At 44.0% G+C, this 19,630-nt stretch overlaps 1 protein-coding gene across 1 annotated transcript in view; it reads left to right on the top strand.

Moving 5' to 3' along the window:
• The window catches only part of LOC129385796 (papilin-like), a 92,906-nt gene that overhangs the window by 69,427 nt on the left and 3,849 nt on the right, over positions 1-19,630 (top strand). Inside the window, exons 27-29 of the mRNA XM_072289512.1 lie at positions 1,699-1,867; positions 3,049-3,261; positions 19,181-19,450. Of these exons, the coding sequence (XP_072145613.1) occupies positions 1,699-1,867; positions 3,049-3,261; positions 19,181-19,450 (652 nt within the window). The remainder of the gene's footprint in view (positions 1-1,698; positions 1,868-3,048; positions 3,262-19,180; positions 19,451-19,630) is intronic.

Below are 19,630 nucleotides of genomic sequence, written 5' to 3'. Positions count from 1 at the left end.
GTATTGTGGTCCTGAAAACCTCACCACAATTTTTCTGTGCCAAGAGAGGGCTTAGTTGCCGAAATAATCGCAGTTGAAGCCTGTATGGTTCTTAAGGACAACAGGGCACCAAAGAGAATTCGTGGAGATATGTCGTCCATATGTTGGCGTAGGACAGTAGTCCTCCACTGGGTGCGTGTGATCTTGGGAGGTCATATCCTGCCACCTGGTGAGTGACAGAGGGAACAGCACTCCCACGAGGGAACAGACATAGGGAACAGCACTCCCACGAACGTACAAATCATTGTGAAGAGGCAGCATGAGTGAGTTCTTGCGTGATCTGTTTCAAATTGGCTGAAGTGAATTTTTGTGTCATATTCAAATGCAGTGTAATTACCTTTTATTATTAGTGATAGACTATTGTTTTCCGATAGTCAAGATGAGATAAGACATTGTCCGGAGCTGGTTCTGTATGCACACGGCGCTGGCACCAATCCTGTCTTGTATTTACTTCATTTTCTTGTGCTGTTTTCGATAAATGTGATGTCTTGGACATCTTAGCACACTCATTTATAACTTCATCTTGACCTGATCTTTTTCTATTGGGCCTCCTCTGAAAGGAGCCCTGAGGTAAAATTTGACCATAGGGGTAACGAAGACAACTTAAATCCATGACATTAATTAACTTCTTTCTTTTGTGATTTTGAGCAGCCTATCCTGCCTGCAGCATGCTTGGGTGTTTAGATGTTAGCACAGAGGCCCTCCTCACGTAACAATTGAAGTAGTGGTTTGTTATGTCTTATTGTCCATATGCCAACATATTTCACTGTCATTTAAATGCCTTACCTGTTAGTGTGACCACTTCACAGCTTGGAAACTTGGAAAATAATGTTTACGCATGATGTGGTTCAGCACCAAGGACAGAATGACCGAGTATAACGAGATAACCGAGGCTTTCCTCCTGGCTCGCAGAACTCTCTTACCCCCTTGCTCGGGGCTGAGTCGAGAGCAGGCCACTTTATTCAGACAGCTGCAGACGGATCACTCCCCAGCCCGTTGCTGATGCACAGAATGTTTCCCGAGACACACCCGACAGAGAAGTGCAGAGTCTGCCGAAGGGATACGGCCGGCTTCGCACGCATGCTGTGGAATTGCACGAAGTACTAGGAATAAGCCAGGTCTGGGAGGATCCCACCGCGACTCGAAGCAGCTGCAGTGAGCGACAATCAAGACGAACAACTCTGGGTCGTCCAGCAGGTCATCGAAGCACTGGCCCGGCAGGAACTCAGCGAGCCGGCAATGGCGAGCGGGGACTGAGGCCACGGCACCGGCGCCCAGAAGACGACATAGGCCCCAACCGGAGCGTGCGCACAAGCGTGTGTTTTACTACAGGCTCAAATAAATGTTTTACCAATCCAGTACAATTACACAAGTTATTGCCTGAGTTAGGCCTTGAAGACTTTGCACTCTTAAATGTATTTCAGAATGTCAAACTTTTTTCAAGTGTCAACCCAATTACACACTTAGTTTGCTTAAATGTTTTGTATAGTAATTTCAAATGTTATTAATACCTTGCGTGACTTCAAAAGATTTGTATCATTGGGATTCGACTGTATGCAATTGTCTCACCTCAAAGACAGGCGTGCCTATTTGTTTTTGAAATGTATAGCTCATAGCAGTAGCTTACATTACTGTACAGCACATTTGAAACTCCTGCAGTTCTGCTTCATGCCGACTGAGGCAGGCCCCTGCACCAACATGGAGGTGCGCTGGTTCTATGACAAGCAGGATGGCGTGTGCCGCGAGTTCCACTATGGTGGCTGCCTTGGCAATCGGAACCGCTTCAGGTCCGGTAGAGACTGCGAGGAACGCTGCTTCAGTTCTCAAGGTAGGTCGGCAGTGACACGCTCCTTGACACAAGTGGAAAAGAAGTGTCTAGAAAATCTGAATGATCGTGGAAGTGCTGTTGCATTCCTTGGCAAGTCATTCATTTCGAATTCCTGCATCCTGCTTTTTCACATGTGCAACCTGCTTAATAGCTTAACAAAACAACATGTTCAAACCGTGGACCTGAATTGTATGCAGTAATGCAAGGTATATACTGGCTTTCTTGGCAGATCTTATTATGACCTTCTCCTGCTGATTCACTGATAAGTAATCAAATCTATTGACTTTTCGTCCCATAGTAGAGAAGTGCTTATGTACCAAGTTTATATAATAGTGCAATAAATGTCCAAAAAGCTTCCAATGTGCGTTGCTTAAAAGAATGAACTGTGAAGCGTCATTTCATCTGCACTCACATATTTATCCCAAGGGGCATTCGTTTTTGACATGCAGAGTATACATAAAATTACGCCATTCGCCATCAGTGATGGTTCACCGGTAGTCACTAAAAATACTCTTGGCAACCTTCATGTATCAACTGTTTTTAGACAGGCGCCTTTGCCGATGACATCAGACACACATCTAAGCAAATGAAAAGCCTGTAAAAAGTAAAAATTTTAAGTAGCAATACTGAAGGTACTGGTGAGTATAGTGTGGACTTGTATGAAATTATGTAGTTGTTAGGAACGTTTACAGAGGACGTAGCAGTTGCTTTGCCGGCACGAACTAAATGGCACAACAGCCTAGGTTTAGTAAGCCAGCCTCTGACTCAAGACCTGTGTTCCATTGACAATGCATCCATTCCGTCTTCCTTTTGTTATTGTTGAATTCTGAGCATTTCTGAGTGTTTATTGCGTGCAGGCTTAATGGATATAAGCACTGGTGTTTTGACATTTGTATTCTTCCAATCCTGGGCATTTTCTTGAGGGTGTTTCTTTAGGGGCAACACAGTGAGCCCCAACAGTACCACCAATACCCCATACATACACCAGTTATGTACTGCCCAGCCATGTGCACAAGCACTTGTGCTTATGTGGGCTGGTTATGTTGTATTTGTAGTGTTGGGAAATAAATAATAATATTTTTTGCTGCAGAGCATCCACATTTGAAGGAGTATGTTTAGCTGCATACCAATTGATTTCTGGTGCTCTTCTCCCTTGCTTGCCGTCCTACTACTACACGCAGACCTGTGCTTGTTGCCGAGAGTGCAAGGCCCGTGCAGTGGCACGTTCACCCAGTGGTTCTACGATCCCGAGACGGACCGGTGCCATGAGTTCACGTACGGTGGTTGCCAGGGCAATGCCAACAGCTTCAACGACCGTGAAGCCTGCGAGAATCAGTGCCGCAAGGGGGTGCCAGTGCCTACAGAGCCACCCATTGAGCGCCCCACGCCCGTTGGTGAGTAGCACGAGTTATGGTTGTGAGGTGTCTGAAGAGGCCAGCTGTTTTATCAGTGGCATTCCAAGGGTGCAAAGTGAAAACGAAAAAGAAGGGAGATCGTATTAAACCTTTAAAGTTGAATGAAAAAAGTGTGGGAATCTGTAAAAGAAGATCAGTAGTATTTCTTTATGTGTGCGAATTATTCATATGAGCTTGCAAAGCCAAGGCGTGTGTTCAATTTGCATGAAAAATGCATATCGTTTTAATTATAAAAGGTAATGTAACATAAGATGCCCTTCACTGCATAATAAAAAGTTATATCCCTCATCTAACCCTTTTCAACGACAAAACACATGCATATTTATGTCTTTCACAAACAAAGAAATAGAAAGATTTTGTGTAAAATTCAGCATTACTGCAGCCAGTGTGTTCTTCTTATAAGTCTGTTCTTGTGTGGAAGATGCAGAAACAAAGTAGTATGTGCACTAGGCCAATGCTGCACTGCACTCGGGGCAGCATTTTGAAGTTGAGCGTGTATATATATATATATATATATATATATATATTTGTGCTCTTCTTGCACATGCCACGCTCAACTTCAATATGCTACCCCGAGTGCAGTTTTGCTCATCATTTGCTCATCGAAGCAGATAGGGCCGTAACTAATCCCAGCTTTACCTTCCAAGGTCTCCTATGCACGCATGCATGCACACCGCATGCAAGCGAGTGAATTCGTGGTGCCGGCAGACGCCTGCTGAGGGATACGGTTGGCAGCTCATTCCGGTGTTGCTAAATTGAAGTGCAGAGCAGTAGACCAGCTCAAGCTGTCTTCAGAACTGTGTTGTCATTCGAAGCTTCTTTAGAGAAGCTCAGGTTGTCGTCCATTTGGAAAGGGTTAATGCGTGCAGGACGGGCACTCTCTGCCGGGTGCTTGTAGGCTTTTGTTGGATCCCACATACTTATGCTGATTCTAGATTGCACTTTCTTGGATCCCTACTGACCTTCATTAGATTCACACCAATATTGTGTTAAATTCATGCCAGTTATCATTAGGTTGCAGAAATACCCTTGTGAGTGAGTGATTAACCCTTTGAGAGTCAGTGACGTAAATATACGGCGCCGCGAACAAGTCCAAAAATGGTCGATGCCCTATAGTTACGGCGCAGTCTCTATGTTTAAAAAGCGCGCCGATTTCCTAACGTTTGCTTTTCTGTCATGTGCTGCCACTATGTGGGAATACAGGGAATTTTTCTTGTGCACCTCCCTCTCTCGGTTTTCGTTGCATGGTTTGTTTTAGAGCTAGTTTGCTTCCACGTGTCTATATACTACCGCTCGCGCATTGGCGCGCGTGCAGGCGGGCGACGGTTTAGGTTTTGTTCCGTGGGCGGTTTGGCTTCTTGCGCTTGAAAAACTGATGGACATTTCGTTACTAATTGCTCAAAGGGCGACCGCTTGTTTACCACTCATTTAGTGTTCACAGGGGTGCGCATAGGAAGGATGCCGCCATGCATTCGTTTCCTTTGCTTTTTTTTGACCCTCGCAAAACTAATTGCCTCTGGTTGGCGATAATATGAAGATGAGCGGAAGCTTTTCACACATTTTGCTTTTTTGACGGGCACACAACCATACAGTTTTCATGAGTGCGCGCACCTACGCAGTTCGATTACGGTATGGATGTACTTATTAATGTAAGAGCAGGAACATTTGAGTCTTGCAAAATGCTTTCGTGTGCGCATTTTCACAACCTTGAACTATGTGTGTAACAATGCATCAAATTTTTAATTCTAAATAGTTCTAAAAATTTTGATATAAGTTTATTTCCTCTTTTATTGTTGTTATTCATGAATGAAGAGTCCAGATATACCAACACAAAATATTTTTTTCGCACTTTATGGTCATCCAAGAAGAATTGCGGCAAAGTTTTTTCGAAATAAGTCTCTAAGAATTGGAATGTGCAATAAACAAAATCGACCCTGGGCTGTCGCATATGGCGAGAGAAATTGACCCTCAAAGGGTTAAATGTCATTCAATGCTAAAAAAATGAATGAAAACATTTTAAATAATAAGAAAATAATATTACACATGGTCCCAGATTCTCGCCAAGCTCATCTCCTTGAACCTCGTTTGTTTTATAAGGAGCAACCTCCGTTATCAATTCATTTAACCTTCTTATAAAATCACAATAATGTGAAGAACCACCTGAAGCCAACAGACAATGAGAAGTTTTATATAGAGGGAATTATTTTTTTCATTGAAATCGTAAGGGAAAATTATAGTGGATGAAAAAAAAACATCCAGCTGCAGTTGGGATATTATCCCATGTTCTTGCATTATGTGTGCGATGGTCTTACCAGTTGAGCTACTGTGATGCCGTTTTTCTGTCCACTTTCTTGGGCATTTATGTACGCATACTAGAGTTAACTCTGGGAGGGTTAGTTAGTGCCACCACTCATGGCCATGACTGGTTGTGCTGGCTTACTCATTTACCACTTTTCCAGCCCGAAAATGATTCCCTCAGACAAGACACACATGCTGTTATCCCCTCATGTGCCTGCTCCCTCCTTCAACATCTCACAAGGGTGGAGGAAGTTTCCGTGAGGAGGACATTGGCTGGGGTAGCCCTCATCCCTGCTGTCACCTTTAAAGAGAGATGGCTTCTTCACGGACGACACCACCTGCCCCAACTCTACGACCCTGGCACAAGACACCAGTGGCGTAGCCAGAAATTTCGTTCGGGGGGGGGGGGGGGGGGGGGGCTCAGGTTGCAGCTCGGCCTTATTATAGAATTTGTCGAGGCATCAAATGCAAGAATCATAGCTGCATTGCTATTGGCAAAGATGCTGCAAACGAATTCTTGAACGCTACACACTGCCAAGAGAAGTAATATGTTTTTTTTTTTCATAAAAGAATATACTCGTATGTCCCAAAAATTGGGTCCCAAATAACTGACATCAAAGCTTCCATGGTATTTGTCTATTCAATAAGTAAAGAAAATATCAGAGAACTTTAGAACTATATGAGTTCGAAACCAGCAAAGCAGTGCATGCTGCTGATATGAAAGATGTAAAGGCCGTGTAATGAACAAGTTGAGGATAAATATGTTAATGAAACTTTGTTAGTCAAGAGCCTTGTTTACATTTTTCTACACATACAACGGCCAGGAAAAAATTTCAATGACGCTGTCATTTGTTCCAATATATTGCGCAGGAGCAGTTGTCATCGGTCATGTATTGTAATTGCACCGAAATTATAGTCAGAACACAGAGCACATATAAAAAGCAGGAGTTCTGCAAAATATATCAGGGCGAGTCAAATGAAAGTGAGCCAATGCGAATATATGACAAACGAGGTACTTTATTTAAAAGCAGTTTCCACGTTTGTCCTACTGACTAACGAGTCGCATGATTCCCGTCTCATGAAACTCCTTGGGTTGCTGCTTCGAAAAGTCCGTAACTGACTCTTTCACGTCATTGTCCGACACGAATCTGGTTCTCTTGAGCTGTTTTTTCAATGACCCCAAAGTGACGAAGTCGCAAGGCGACAGGTCTGGGCTGTATGGCGAATGTCTTGCATGTAGATGTGAATGCGCTGGTCTGTTGCATGCTCGTGCATGTGCTAATGCGAGTCGACTGCTGTTGCACTAACTGCGATGAGCAGGAAGTCGCACATTCTGCAGGGAGCTAATTGAAGAGGTGTGCGAAGTTTCAGAATGTTCGGGATGGTAATCTTAGAGTCTTAAGAGGTGCTGCATTCAGGAATGCACCAGCTTTATGGCACAGTGCGCCTCGTGGTTGCATCGGTACCACTGATGTAGTCACATCTGCTGTACCTGCCTTGTGTAGTAGTTTGATGGAGAGTGTTTGTGGCATCTGCGACAGATGCCAAGTTAAGTTTTCTTGACAGGAAAAGCTGCCGTAAAGAAAGAAACTGCCTCCAGGTAGTATTCAATCTTGGTTTCATCACATGTGAGCCATCGTGCTGTCTTGGAGTTGTCATTGCTGTGCTGCCGCTGTCGTCATTATCAACAACATATTGCTACACGCATGTGATATTTGCTCGTTTGAACGAGGCGCGTGGGCGCCATCACTCGAGAAAAGAGGAGGAAGAACAAATTGGGCTCGCGCTGTGATTCTAACCGGCCAGCGCTGCAACCGCTTTTGTAAATATAACCTGTAAATAGTTGCTCGTCTTACTGACTCGTCCTTCGCACAACAATATTGTCCTCGTATCATCGTCATAGTTGCTGTGCTGTTGATGTCATGGCTGTCGTTGTTGTCTTTATTGTTGTCATTGTTGTCACCTTTGGCTGTCATTGTCATGCCATCATTTCATTAGTTTTTGTGCGTTGGTGTCCGTTCCGGCAGCTCCACCACAGACACCAGCACGGGAGTGCCTCCCATCAAACTGCGAAGACCTGCAGTGTCCCCTTGGGAAGAACCAGACGGTGGACCACCGTGGTTGTGTCCAATGCCGCTGCAGCGACCCTTGCGAGGTAAGCACGACCCATTGTCGTTGTCATCATTGTCAACGAATATGACCTGCAGCTTCTGTGGAGAATGGGCTGACAATGGGGCTGCAGAGGCGAGCAGAAAGAGAGAGAGAGAGCGAAAAAAAGGGGGACCAGGGGTGGTTGTGCTAGGAAAATAGTAAAAGAAAAATGAATAAGCCATTTGGTTGCAACCTAATTATGACTTACACTTGTTAAGGGGCTACTAAAGGGAGATATGAAGTGTAGCTAATTTAGTTAATCGTACTTCTGGGCAATATCAGAAAGATAAGTCTTGGCACATGCAGGGTTTTGGAAAGCCGGTAGAGGTGCAGAAACGAAATACAAGTGCCTGCCAAGAAATGGAAGTAGATTAAGAAGCCCAAAAATGAACAGTGAAAGTGAAATGTGTCGCACATAGGTTCGGAAGAGCAAACTCTTTTTTCACAGTTAAAGCCACTATAACTTTGGCTCACGCATCTGTCACTGAGTTTTCCAACACTGAATGCTTTAGAGATTTCTGATGTAGTGGTACTCTCAGGTGGCTGTGGCTTCCCGAAGCATGGTTTGCGCCTGTATCCATTTACAGTGCGTAACGAGACTAGAACTTCTTTTATTGATTACATCATGCCTATATGCTTGCCAAAATCACTACCTTGTTTGAATGTCTCAGTAAAGAGCCGTGGGTGATTTTTTGTGAAAGTGACTGTGTTATGAATGGATTGACTGTAGAACCAGCTGCACTGAAGGTCCTCTCTTAAAGAAATAAACCCACAGCTGTGCTATGCATTGTCAGATTGTGTTGTAAGAAACTTTTCAGAAGATGAACGGGTTTCTAAGTTCCCTTTAGGTCTGCTTTAAGAATAGTCTACATTGAAGCATCATGTAACAATTATCAAAGAGCTACGCTTTGCGTACGAGTCAAGAATGACGACCTTAAATTTAGGTGTTGGCATTTACTTTTTTCAGACCTTTTTGTGCCACGAAGAAGAGCTTTGCAGGATTGAGGCATATCGAAGTGCCGATGGCAGCGCCAACTATCGTCCAGTGTGTCGCCTAGGTGAGCATTTGCCAAGCCTTTCATGCGGTTTGGTTTGCATGCCTGGGGCTTTGTGTGTTTGTATTCTGAACGGCCCATGGCAGTCCTCTAAACCAATGTGTTGCACAACTTGGTTTTCAATCGTTTCACCTTGACGAAATAGGAGTCATGAAACATGGAAAATTAAAAGCAAATCACCTGGCATAGGCACTCTAGGTGGCAGTGTCACTTGCCGCAGAAATGTGCTATAATACTGTGGTAAAGCAATCCGTAGAGGTAATGGGAAATGCTCCAGTAGCAGTGGTTCTCTGCTTTAAAAGCTGCGCTTCCTGTGAAGTTTGTCCTTGCAAATTTTGAGTCATAAATGTTGTTTTATATTTTAGGAAGTATATAAAAGTGAGCTACGTTTTTTTCCACAAGAGTGTAAAGAGGTAACTCGGCATCTGTACAACCATAATTCATCAAACCTCAATTTCATTGCAAAATATCGGATGACATCATGTAGAGCTTGCCAAGTGCACATGTTATTCCTGTGAAGGTACCACTGTGTGTTGAGTATGCCCTTCACGACAAGCTGTGTGCAGGGTGTGTACCAACCGGGAAAACCGGGAATTCTCAGGGATGTTAAGTCGTCTGGGAAAACTCAGGGAATTGGTGCCTTCATCAGGAAAAACTAGCTGTAATTTTATTGAAAGGGTCGAAAGTCGCGGTAATGCTGGCTCGAGTACAGACAGGAATCGTAATGAAACGTCTTTGACGCCCTGTCGTCGGCTGGAGAAGTGGCCAATGTACAGTCAACGACCGACTTCCCGGATTCCCGATATTTGCACGGCTTCATGGCACCACCACCACGTACTCCATAGAGTCAATGCATCACAATGTCTGAAATTTTCGGACGCAAGAACTCTTCGCTTTCCGATTTTCCGGACGTTTTGCCGTGACCGCAGATCGGAAACAGCATTAATCAAAGCTACCACTGCTGCCATTTGATTACCTCGCGGCCTCGAACCGGCGCTCTCACGCACAGATCCGCTGGCAGCCGTAGCCGCTTAGGCCTAACTGCTTCGACGTTCGCTATGAAGCTTCTTGCCATTGGGTGCCGTGTTTTTTATTTAACGAACGCGCTGCTGTCAGCAATGGCACGTACTCTTTGTGGTCCTCGAGATTGGCTTAGAAGCTTGGAAAGCGCGGTGCGTTGCATAATGCTGGTTCCCGAAAGTCAGCTTCGCCTGGATACAGAAGGCTTAATGAAGCATACCCAAAAGTATCGCAGTGAAGCACAACAAGCGTGGGAAGGGCCTACTGCCACGGGACACAGTATGTATTCGTTAATTACAAACGCGTGGACCCGGTATTTCCTGTCACAGTACGAGCACCGATATGTTTAATACGTGTACCTACAGGCCTTCAGAGCGTTTTCGAATGTGCCTGTGGTGGTTTGAGCCCCTAAGGGCAGTAAATGACATGCATTTCTTTTTTCCCAATGGCCGATTTTTCGGACGTTATCGCGGCCCCTAGAGAGTTCGAAAAATCGGACGTGGACTGTGCAACTGACCAAGAAGATGCTTCAAATTGTCCGTGGGGCGAACGAGTGGCGGAAGGAGGACAAGAACAGAAAGGACCTACGCACTGAGGAATGAGCGGGAAAGGAAACGTGCTGCCGCCCTTTTGAAGGAGCTTGAACTCAAAAAACAAAGTGTTGGCTGATGCCGAGATGCAGGTGTCCCTCATCCAAACCAAAATAAACTCTTTAAAGCAGTGAAACACAGCACTAACGCGTCGGGCCCAGGCTGCGAGTTTGTCAGGACAGTTGAGATTGACTTACGAGCTGTTGAGGGAGAATCTCAATTGTGACAAATTCCGGGCTTCATACCACTGAGCTTGCTATCAGTTGATAGAAATAGTTCATATTCCAGAATATTTGCTTCTGTATGCATCTTTTTTTTATTCGTATTTGAGAATGTCCGACTCCATTGGCAATTCTTTTCGAGTACATTTTATCTGCTGTGCATGTTTTAAACCTTCCCTTCTATTCTCTTTTTGAATAACATAAACACTACTCCTTAGTATTCAAACCGGATTAAATCGTCTTTCTAAATTTTTTTCATATGCTTATTAGATAGTGATAGCATCAGGTGATATGGTTTCAGGCCGTCTTGACATAAAACATAGTTCTGCATCACTCAGAGAATTGTGCAATGGCAACCAGGGAAAACCTTCAAAACTCGGGGAATTTGGAAATGTCAACCTGGTAGACACCCTGTGTGTGCATTGCCATATAATAATAAAATTTGCACGTTATGTGTTACTGTTTTCATCAGTTACAGATGAATGAGACCAGCAAGACAAGTTGGAAATTCGGTCATTTAAGCGCTATGACATTGGTTGGTAAAAGTGTTCTGCTGATCCACTTTTGTGTACAGTACTTTGCTGTTACATTGAAGAGTGAACAAGTTAATGCCTGGTGTCCTCTGTTTCTGCACCATTTCTTGCTGCGAATGTGAGATGTCATTTTCTGCTTGTCATTTGTTTTTGCTTTTTACATTCAATGTAGGTCAAGTTCTATTACCTCTAAAAAGCATTACTGGCAAGTGTAAGAGTCCCCTGGTTACTGGTTTTTATAAAACAATTCTGGCTTCAATGCTCAGTAGGTGGATGCCTCATGACGTCATGATACACTGGCTCGCTCTCCGTGCAATTGCTGCAGCTACTACACACGAGCGTAACCATAAGATATCCATGCAGCAATCTTGCTTATATTTTTATGAGTGATGTTAGCACACCTCTGCTTACTGCTACATGAAATCAGCAAATTGTGCTGTCTCACGACATTGTGATAATGCAGATGATGCGATGTTGAGAACAGCTTTGATGCAAAACTAAAATTTGCAATATTTATAAACCTTAATAGGTGTAAAACTAAAATATGCAATATTTGTAAACCTTAATACTAGCTAACTGTCATCATTTTACGTGTGAGAAACATGCGGTAGGATTTCTACAACTTCAAAAACAAACAGTATGACATTTTTTAACTAATAGATCACATAAAAAAGAAATTGTAAAACTGCACTTTCTGCACACCAAATGAAAATTCCAAAGACCATCACGAGAGCATTTCAGCAAGAATGCGGTAAGGAGCAGAATTCGGCAAAGTTGTAAAAGAACGCTGGCGCAAAATTGTTGCTGTATATTGACCTGTTTCTCTTTTAGCTCGAGTGGACACTTTTGACATGTGTCAGGTCACTGTAACAAGAGTATTTCTTATTGAACAGGGAACAAGCCTGGCCACTGCCCCGTAGCCGAAGTCGAGGCACAACCTGCAGCCGTGGTTCGAGCCAACTGCAGAGATGTTTGCCGAGTGGACGCCGACTGTCCCGACGTCCGCAAGTGCTGCTACAATGGCTGCGCTCACGTGTGTGTCCAGGCTGTCGTTACTGGTGGGGCTTAGCAATCTTTGTTTCCTTGCTTTAAGAATTTTGAATTTCTTTCATCACACTGGTTGTGTGCTACACACAAATGTCTGAAATTTTGAGTACGAATTGAATAGTCCCTGCTATTCGAATCATACTTTATTATCATACTAAGCACATTATATCTTACAGAGTAGCATGGTCTACCTATGCACAGTTTACAGTGTGCTCAATGTTCACACACCTCGATGAGCTGACCCGGTGCAATGGCACGCCCCACGAACATAAATAGCCCCGCAAACACAGAAATCGCCCCGCAAACATATATATCGCTCCGCAACCATATAAACCGCCACATAAACACATAAATCACTCCGTGAGCCACTAACCCTGGACATTCCGCAGAATCTCATGCGCAATGTTGCCACCAGGCCTCCCATTACATACATATGCTCGACAGCGTAAACTGTGTATCTCCCACACTACAACACGAATGTGGCCACATGCGGCAGTGCCTGTGTTTCTGCTACGTCGGGTTACGTCGGGGGACTGCGTTCCATTGTCACGTACATTCTCGTTTACAGTGGCGACCCTGTTCAGCTTTTCCTCAAGTGTTTTTTTCAACTACCTTCCATGCATCACGAGCCCTATTTAGCTCGTTTTTGAGCTCTTCCACCTGTTTGACGGGCTCTTCCTGGAAATCCTCCATTTTCTTGAGCCTAGCATCGACATCACAGTGTGTGCCGATTGACTCGGTTCCCTTTCCATTCTCATCCGTCCCCTCCTCTGCCTTGAGGGATCCCCCGCACACTGCATATATTGCACGCTTTTTTCTGATGCAAATACTATAATAATGCAGAGCACGTACCTTTTAGCAAACACTGATACACACAGGATCCAAATACTCAAAATGTCGCAAAGCAACTCTGACCATGCACTGTTTCAAAAGCAATCAATGCCGCGGAGACCCAAGGTATGACACGCTCTCGCACGCGCTCAACCACGCGGCCACGTTCTCACTTTCCTACCAAAACACACACAGTAAAACCACTAAGAGCTATTAGTCTTGCCACCTCCAAGCTACCATTTAAAGGCTACAAACCCTCAACATCCCACAGCACGTGTTGAAGCACCGTGGCGCGATAGGACGCTCTAACCATCCTGCAAAAGCAAATGTACACGAAACACACCCGCGCACACGAAATACGAGAAAAAAAAAGAAAAAAAAATGAAAACCACTCAATTACTATTTGAAGGCAAAAAAATAAGCAAATCAGAAACAGAAGCAAGCTCAAAGTATGCACAAAGACTTATGATTTCGTCGGCGCCACGGAATCCCGAAAAGCACGTCCATTCGCCACAATATCTCGGTCAACCATTGGGCACCAGCATGAGAGCGCCGCATGCGGGGCAAAATTTAACTAGCGTGTTTACGCCTCTCCCATCTCTCGTTCGCACCGCCTTGTTTGCCTCTTGCACTGCGCGTTTGGGCGCGTTTCGTACGGCGCGCGGTGTGTGCCTACGTGTGTGTGCGTGGACGTTTTATTCCAAGGGCGATGTGCACGCTTCTATTTGCCTTTAAGAAGACCGGTACGCTTGATGATTATTTTTATGGCTGAAATGTGGCGAAAGGGCAGCGTCTGCTTAGTCATGTAAGTGACGCTGAGCAGGTAATTGGGACGACATCATATATACAATGCGTGTTAGCTAAAATCATTTTTGCAGTCTCCCACAAAATGTTTGCTAGAAATCCGTGTTGTTTCTGAGTGTGACATCGAACTTCCATCGACACTGTGCGGAAATAAACAAAATATATCGCCGCATAACAGAAGTACGACAGGCGCACACAACTTTAACTGTTACGTCCCCTAAAATTTAGAATAGAGGCAGCAATGTAAATAGCTTGGCCATTTTTAACAGTGCTCAAGAGACGGAAGTTGAACGTATCAGTAATCACTTCTGCTTCAGTAACTCGATCGCTCGGTGCAGTGGTGATGCAGGAATGAACTCCGGTCATGTTCAATGCATCGTGCACGTATTCAATTTGTCGGCACGCGTTAACTTCGGCCACTGCTAGCGCATGCAACAGAAGTGGTTTCCATTCTTGGGCAGCGCACACAAACGAAACACAAGAAAGAAGACAGGACAAGCGCTGGTTGAACAACTGAAAGTTTTTATATGAATGAAAGGATTATATACCGAGCAGTCATGAAATTCATGCGTGCACCTGGCGTCAAAGCGGTAGCGATGTGGATATGGCGAATATTGAAGAACCATACGCAACTGTTGACCTCTCAGCTGCGCCATGTTGCGCCTAGGTAGCCAGGCGCATTTCGAGTTGATTTGCATAGTTTACGAGTTGACAGGCATCTCGCTCGGCGTGCGTTGTCCCTGTTGCGCTCGTGATTTGAGCGGTTGCGAGAATGCTGATGCGTTTCGTGGTCGTTGGGTGCTCGAATACATACTCGAACACGAACAACGGCTGTGCAGTATACACGATGCTGAGTAGAGGAAGGCCGAACACATCTTTCCTGTTCCAGCTTTCAGAGCGAAAGCATGCACTGCGGCGCAGCAGGCATTGCAAGCGCGACGCGGATCAGCCAACGTGCACAAAACATGTGCACTGCAGTTGACGAAGCTGCACAAACTACATTTCAACAGCACAGTCACCTACCCATTAGGATTTGCTTGGCAAACGCTTTGTCGGGGCAACTATAAGTACTATACGCCGCGATGGCGCACGAAAACCAATGGTAACCTTCAAAGGTAAACTGTATTCAAGGAGGATATTCTTGAGCGATCATTTCTAATAGTGCATCATATTCAAGATATTTCGTGTCTCTCAACATCGGACGTGTCGAAGTAGACTGTGTGTCTCCCACACTACAACAGGAATGCCGCCACTTGCGGCAGTGCCTGTGTTTCTGTTAGTCGACAAGGACACCCGTATGTGCTGCTGAGTGACATGCGCGCGGTGAAGCGGCTGCTTGGTCTCCCTGAGTGCAAAGTGTTGCCGGACAATGACGAAAACACTTGGAAGAATCGTCGGCCTGGAAGTCCCGGGAGACAAAACTTAACTATGTGTTTCATAATATATAATGGGATGCACTGTTAGCTAGCACTGATTTGTTGTCCAATAGCTACATAGCGGTTCATGACTGCCGATTAAAAAAAAGGGAATTGGTATTCTGCCTCATCTGGTTTCTGCAAGCATTCAACCCCTGATACCTTGACCTTAATGGGACAGCAATATTGGTTTGCATTATCTGAAGGTACAAATTAAAGGAAGTCTCTAATAAGGTCCTAAAAAGTATGGCTACCTGGTGGGATGTTGTTGTCATGCCCAAATAAAAAGCAGTTGAAAAAAAAAAAAACATTCCGCCTGTTACATAGACTTCACCGTGCACTCAGACCATGAATGAGATGATGGCGCACATACATATATATTTAGTTGCTTGTACGTGACAATTACACGTTAGCACTATATACCGTCTAACATCGTTATAACAACAGTGTGTTTATCATAGAAATAACTTCATTATATTTTATATATATTATAATCATATATTTATTACATGTTGATATTGGTGAGAAACGTTTCTACTTGACTCCGTTATATTTGATAATATGTCATATCTGGGTTCGTTATATCGAGGCTCAACTGTCTAATTGCGTCAAAATTGCACAAGCTTCACAGTGCCCATAGATGTTCAGTGTGTGCAGCAATGTATGGTACACATAGAGACAATGAACGAGAACATGAGACACATCATTGGTCTGCCATCTGTGTTCACTGTATAGCACATCCAAACACGTCAACCCAATTAGACTAGCCTTGTGGCACATCCTCCAGATTAACTTGCATTGACACAGTGAAGGTCGACCGCATTTAGGTGACGCTGTGCTTGTGAGGGGTGCCTTTTCTTACTGTGGAGAAAGAAAGCAGTTGCTTTTAAAATACTTGCTACTGGCACTTCTTTTTGTATGACTGCACTCGGCTTTCATGCATGCTAGCATGACTTAAATATTGAACCTTCTTTATTTCTTGCATAGAGGCTCATCTGCGAAGTAAAGTGTGAGGAAGTCTGGTGCTTAAAGGGACACTAAAGGAAAATGTCAAGTAGAGCTGCATCGATAGATTGTTCGTCTAGAGGTCTGTTGTCGTTTTCCATGTGCCAATATATCATTCTTGTTGCATAGAAAATTGCCACCGAAGGTCCCACTGCTGTACCTAAATTTGAACTGCCTGTGCCGAAACAGATGAGTTGGCATAATCTCCATGTGACCTCCCTCTATGCTTTTCTCTATGAATCAGCCAGTGCCCACGTCACAGGAGAGGTGTCACAGTACAATACAGTACAGTGGTACAAGTACTAGACTCTAACTGGGAGTGCTCCCCAAGCACAGTGTTTGTAAATTATTAAAGTAAGTAAAAGAAACAAGTTAATTATAGATAATATTGCGGAACATTGTGAGTTTTTCCTTACTGTTGCTGTTTCCACTGGCTCATTGTGAAAAGGTCACAGACTTGCTATTAAGGCAGCAAGGGCAAGACTAAAGGCATTTTTTGTGTGTCACCCCAGCAGCCCGTTCTCCAGTCTGTGATTTGAGTGAGAGGATTTCTCTGTTGGTTAGGCTTGATGCCAGTTGAGCCATGACTGTCTGGAACATAAATTTCTTCTTGCAAGCAGCTTCCATTGTGGAACATAAGTAAGCTGCATGATCTTGGAAAGAATTAACCCTGGGTGTATGTGCATGCATGCATGCGTGTCGGGCAAGCATTTTCTGTTCATAATAAACGTGTCCATTGGGACGTACTTAGTGATCGCTTTAGTAAATGCGTAAATGTTCCTGCTTTAAGTGCAGTATTTATTTTATTTATTTGTTTATTTATTTATTTATTTATTTATTTATACATACTGCAGCGCAATTTGCGCTATAGCAGGAGTGGGTTAAGAAAATGTACAAAAAAAGCATTGGAGTATACAGCGGTATACACAAGTGAACACTTTTAAAGAGCACAGATAAAAAAAGAAAATACACAGAAATAAAAGTAAACACTTTTGCAAAAGAGCACTGGTGAAAGAATACACAAGTTATACAAATACAAATGCTGCCAGGCATACCCATGCCTGATTATGCCCATACCTATACCCATGATTATGCATCTGGGATGGCGGTTGCAAAAATTTGGGATGAGCATGAGCGAATGGATCCAGGTAATGAATTCCAGTCTTCGATTGAGCGGGGAAAGAAGCTGAATTTGAACATGTTAGTACGTGCGTAGTAGGGTATCAAGTTTAGGTCATGATGTCTTCTCGTGGATGATCCCGGCGTGAAGTTAATGTAATTATCATTTGAGAGCCTAACTAAAGAATTGACTATGGAGTGCAAGAATTTTAATGAGTCGATACGGCGACGAGAAGAGAGCGTGTTTAGGTTCAAGGAAGAAAGTGCTGAAGAGGGCGAAAAGTCTCGATCGTAACGATGGCATATAAAACGCACAGCTTTTTTCTGTATAGCCTCTAGTTTATTAATCTCCAACTGCTTATGCGGGCTCCAAACTACAGATGCATAATCAAGAACAGGGCGGATTAGAGATTTATAGATTAGTAACTTTGTGTCTTTAGGAGATCGGGTTAGCGTTCGCCTCAAGTAACCTAACTTTTTTAGTGCTTTACTGCATATGTAGTCAATGTGTTTGGACCATGACATGTTATGCGTAAAAATTACACCAAGATACTTATACTCAGAAACCTTATCTACTGTACGGCCATTGGACGAGTAACTGAAAAGGGAGGGGGAAGATTTGTTGCAGAAAGACATCAGAACGGTTTTATTGAAATTAATGTTCATTTGCCAAGTGTTACACCAATCGCAAAACCTAGAAAACGACTCTTGAAGGCGATAATGATCATTAGAAGATTTAATCACTTCATATAAAACGCAGTCATCAGCATAGAGACGGATGTTAGAAGAGTAGTGAAGTGGCAAATCGTTTATGTATAATAAAAAAAGAAGTGGCCCAAGGACGGAGCCTTGGGGCACGCCTGATGTCACATCAACAGTAGCGGAGTCAGTCGAACTGTAAGAGACGAACTGGGAGCGAAATGAGAGAAAGCTTAAAATCCAGTTAACCAAATGAGGATTATTCAGTACAGCATTAAGTTTAGCAATAAGTTTAGAATGTAAAACGGTGTCAAATGCCTTCGAGAAATCTATAAAAATTGCATCGACCTGGTTGCCTACGTCAAGGTTAAATGAAATGTCATGCGTGAACTCAACTAGCTGCGTTAACGTGCTAAAGCAGCGCCTAAACCCATGTTGCATGTTAGACAATAAATTATTTGATTCCAGAAAGAGCGTGATGTGCTTATGAATGATGTGTTCCAACATTTTGCATGACTGTGACGTCAGTGAAATTGGTCTGTAATTCGACAAACACTGCTTATCTCCAGATTTATAAAGAGGGAGCACTTTGGCTAACTTCCACGAAGAAGGTACAGTAGAGGATGATAAGGACTTTCTGAATATGACTGACAGATATTTTGATGACCACAACGAATAACGAACAAGGAACGCATTGTGTATCCCGTCCGGACCGGTGCATTTCTTAACATCCAGGTTTAATATAAGGTTGAGGACGCCTTCGCAGTTTATCTCAACGTCAGTGATTGCTTCAGAAGAAACTATAGTGGTAAGTGTCGGGATAAGGTTGTTATCGCCAACAAACACGGATTGGAAATACTTGTTGAAAGCATCGGATATCACCACCGGGTCGTTGGTGACGTCATTATCTATTCTGAAAGAAGTGGATGAAGCACCGCGAGGTAAAATAGAAGACCAAAATTTTCGTGGGTTAGTCCTTAACAAATTGTGCAGGCGAACGCGAAAAAAGAAATCCTTGGCATTTTGCAACATAAGATTGAGTTCTTTCTTTGCCTTAAGAAACAGCGGTTGAGCGCAAGCACTCAATAAACTATCTGCATCTCATTGCAGAGGTCGTGACAGTCGACGTGGTGATAGCTACCAGCGAGAACCGTGTGGGGGCACCTCTGCAGCTTGACTGCTACGTGACCGGCGCTCCCGAGCCACGTGTCTCCTGGCTGCACGACGGCAAGCAAGTCGAAACAGACAGTCATCATGTTCTCGTGGAGAACCACACGCTGTTGATTCCATCGGCGGCGATGTCAGACGGGGGTGAATACTCCTGTCAGGCGGACAATGGCCACAGCAATGCATCGGTCTCGGTTCACATCATCATGGACGGTAAGTGCCATGCAGGGACCTTTGTGGGGTGTTGGCAATATTGTGCCACATCCGGGTGGATGCTGACTTTCTACCTTTCTGTAACATTCCTCCACCCTATGGGATTTCATAGGATTTGTCTCTGAGCAGTACTGTTCTAAAGAACAAGATTGGGCAGTTGGTGCACGTTCATAATTGTGT

The sequence above is a fragment of the Dermacentor andersoni genome, chromosome 7 (assembly GCF_023375885.2).
Source record: "Dermacentor andersoni chromosome 7, qqDerAnde1_hic_scaffold, whole genome shotgun sequence".
NCBI classification, from domain to species: Eukaryota; Metazoa; Arthropoda; class Arachnida; order Ixodida; family Ixodidae; genus Dermacentor; species Dermacentor andersoni.
The sequence above is the reverse complement of the archived record's forward strand: the minus strand, read 5'-3'. Positions and strand labels throughout refer to the sequence as shown.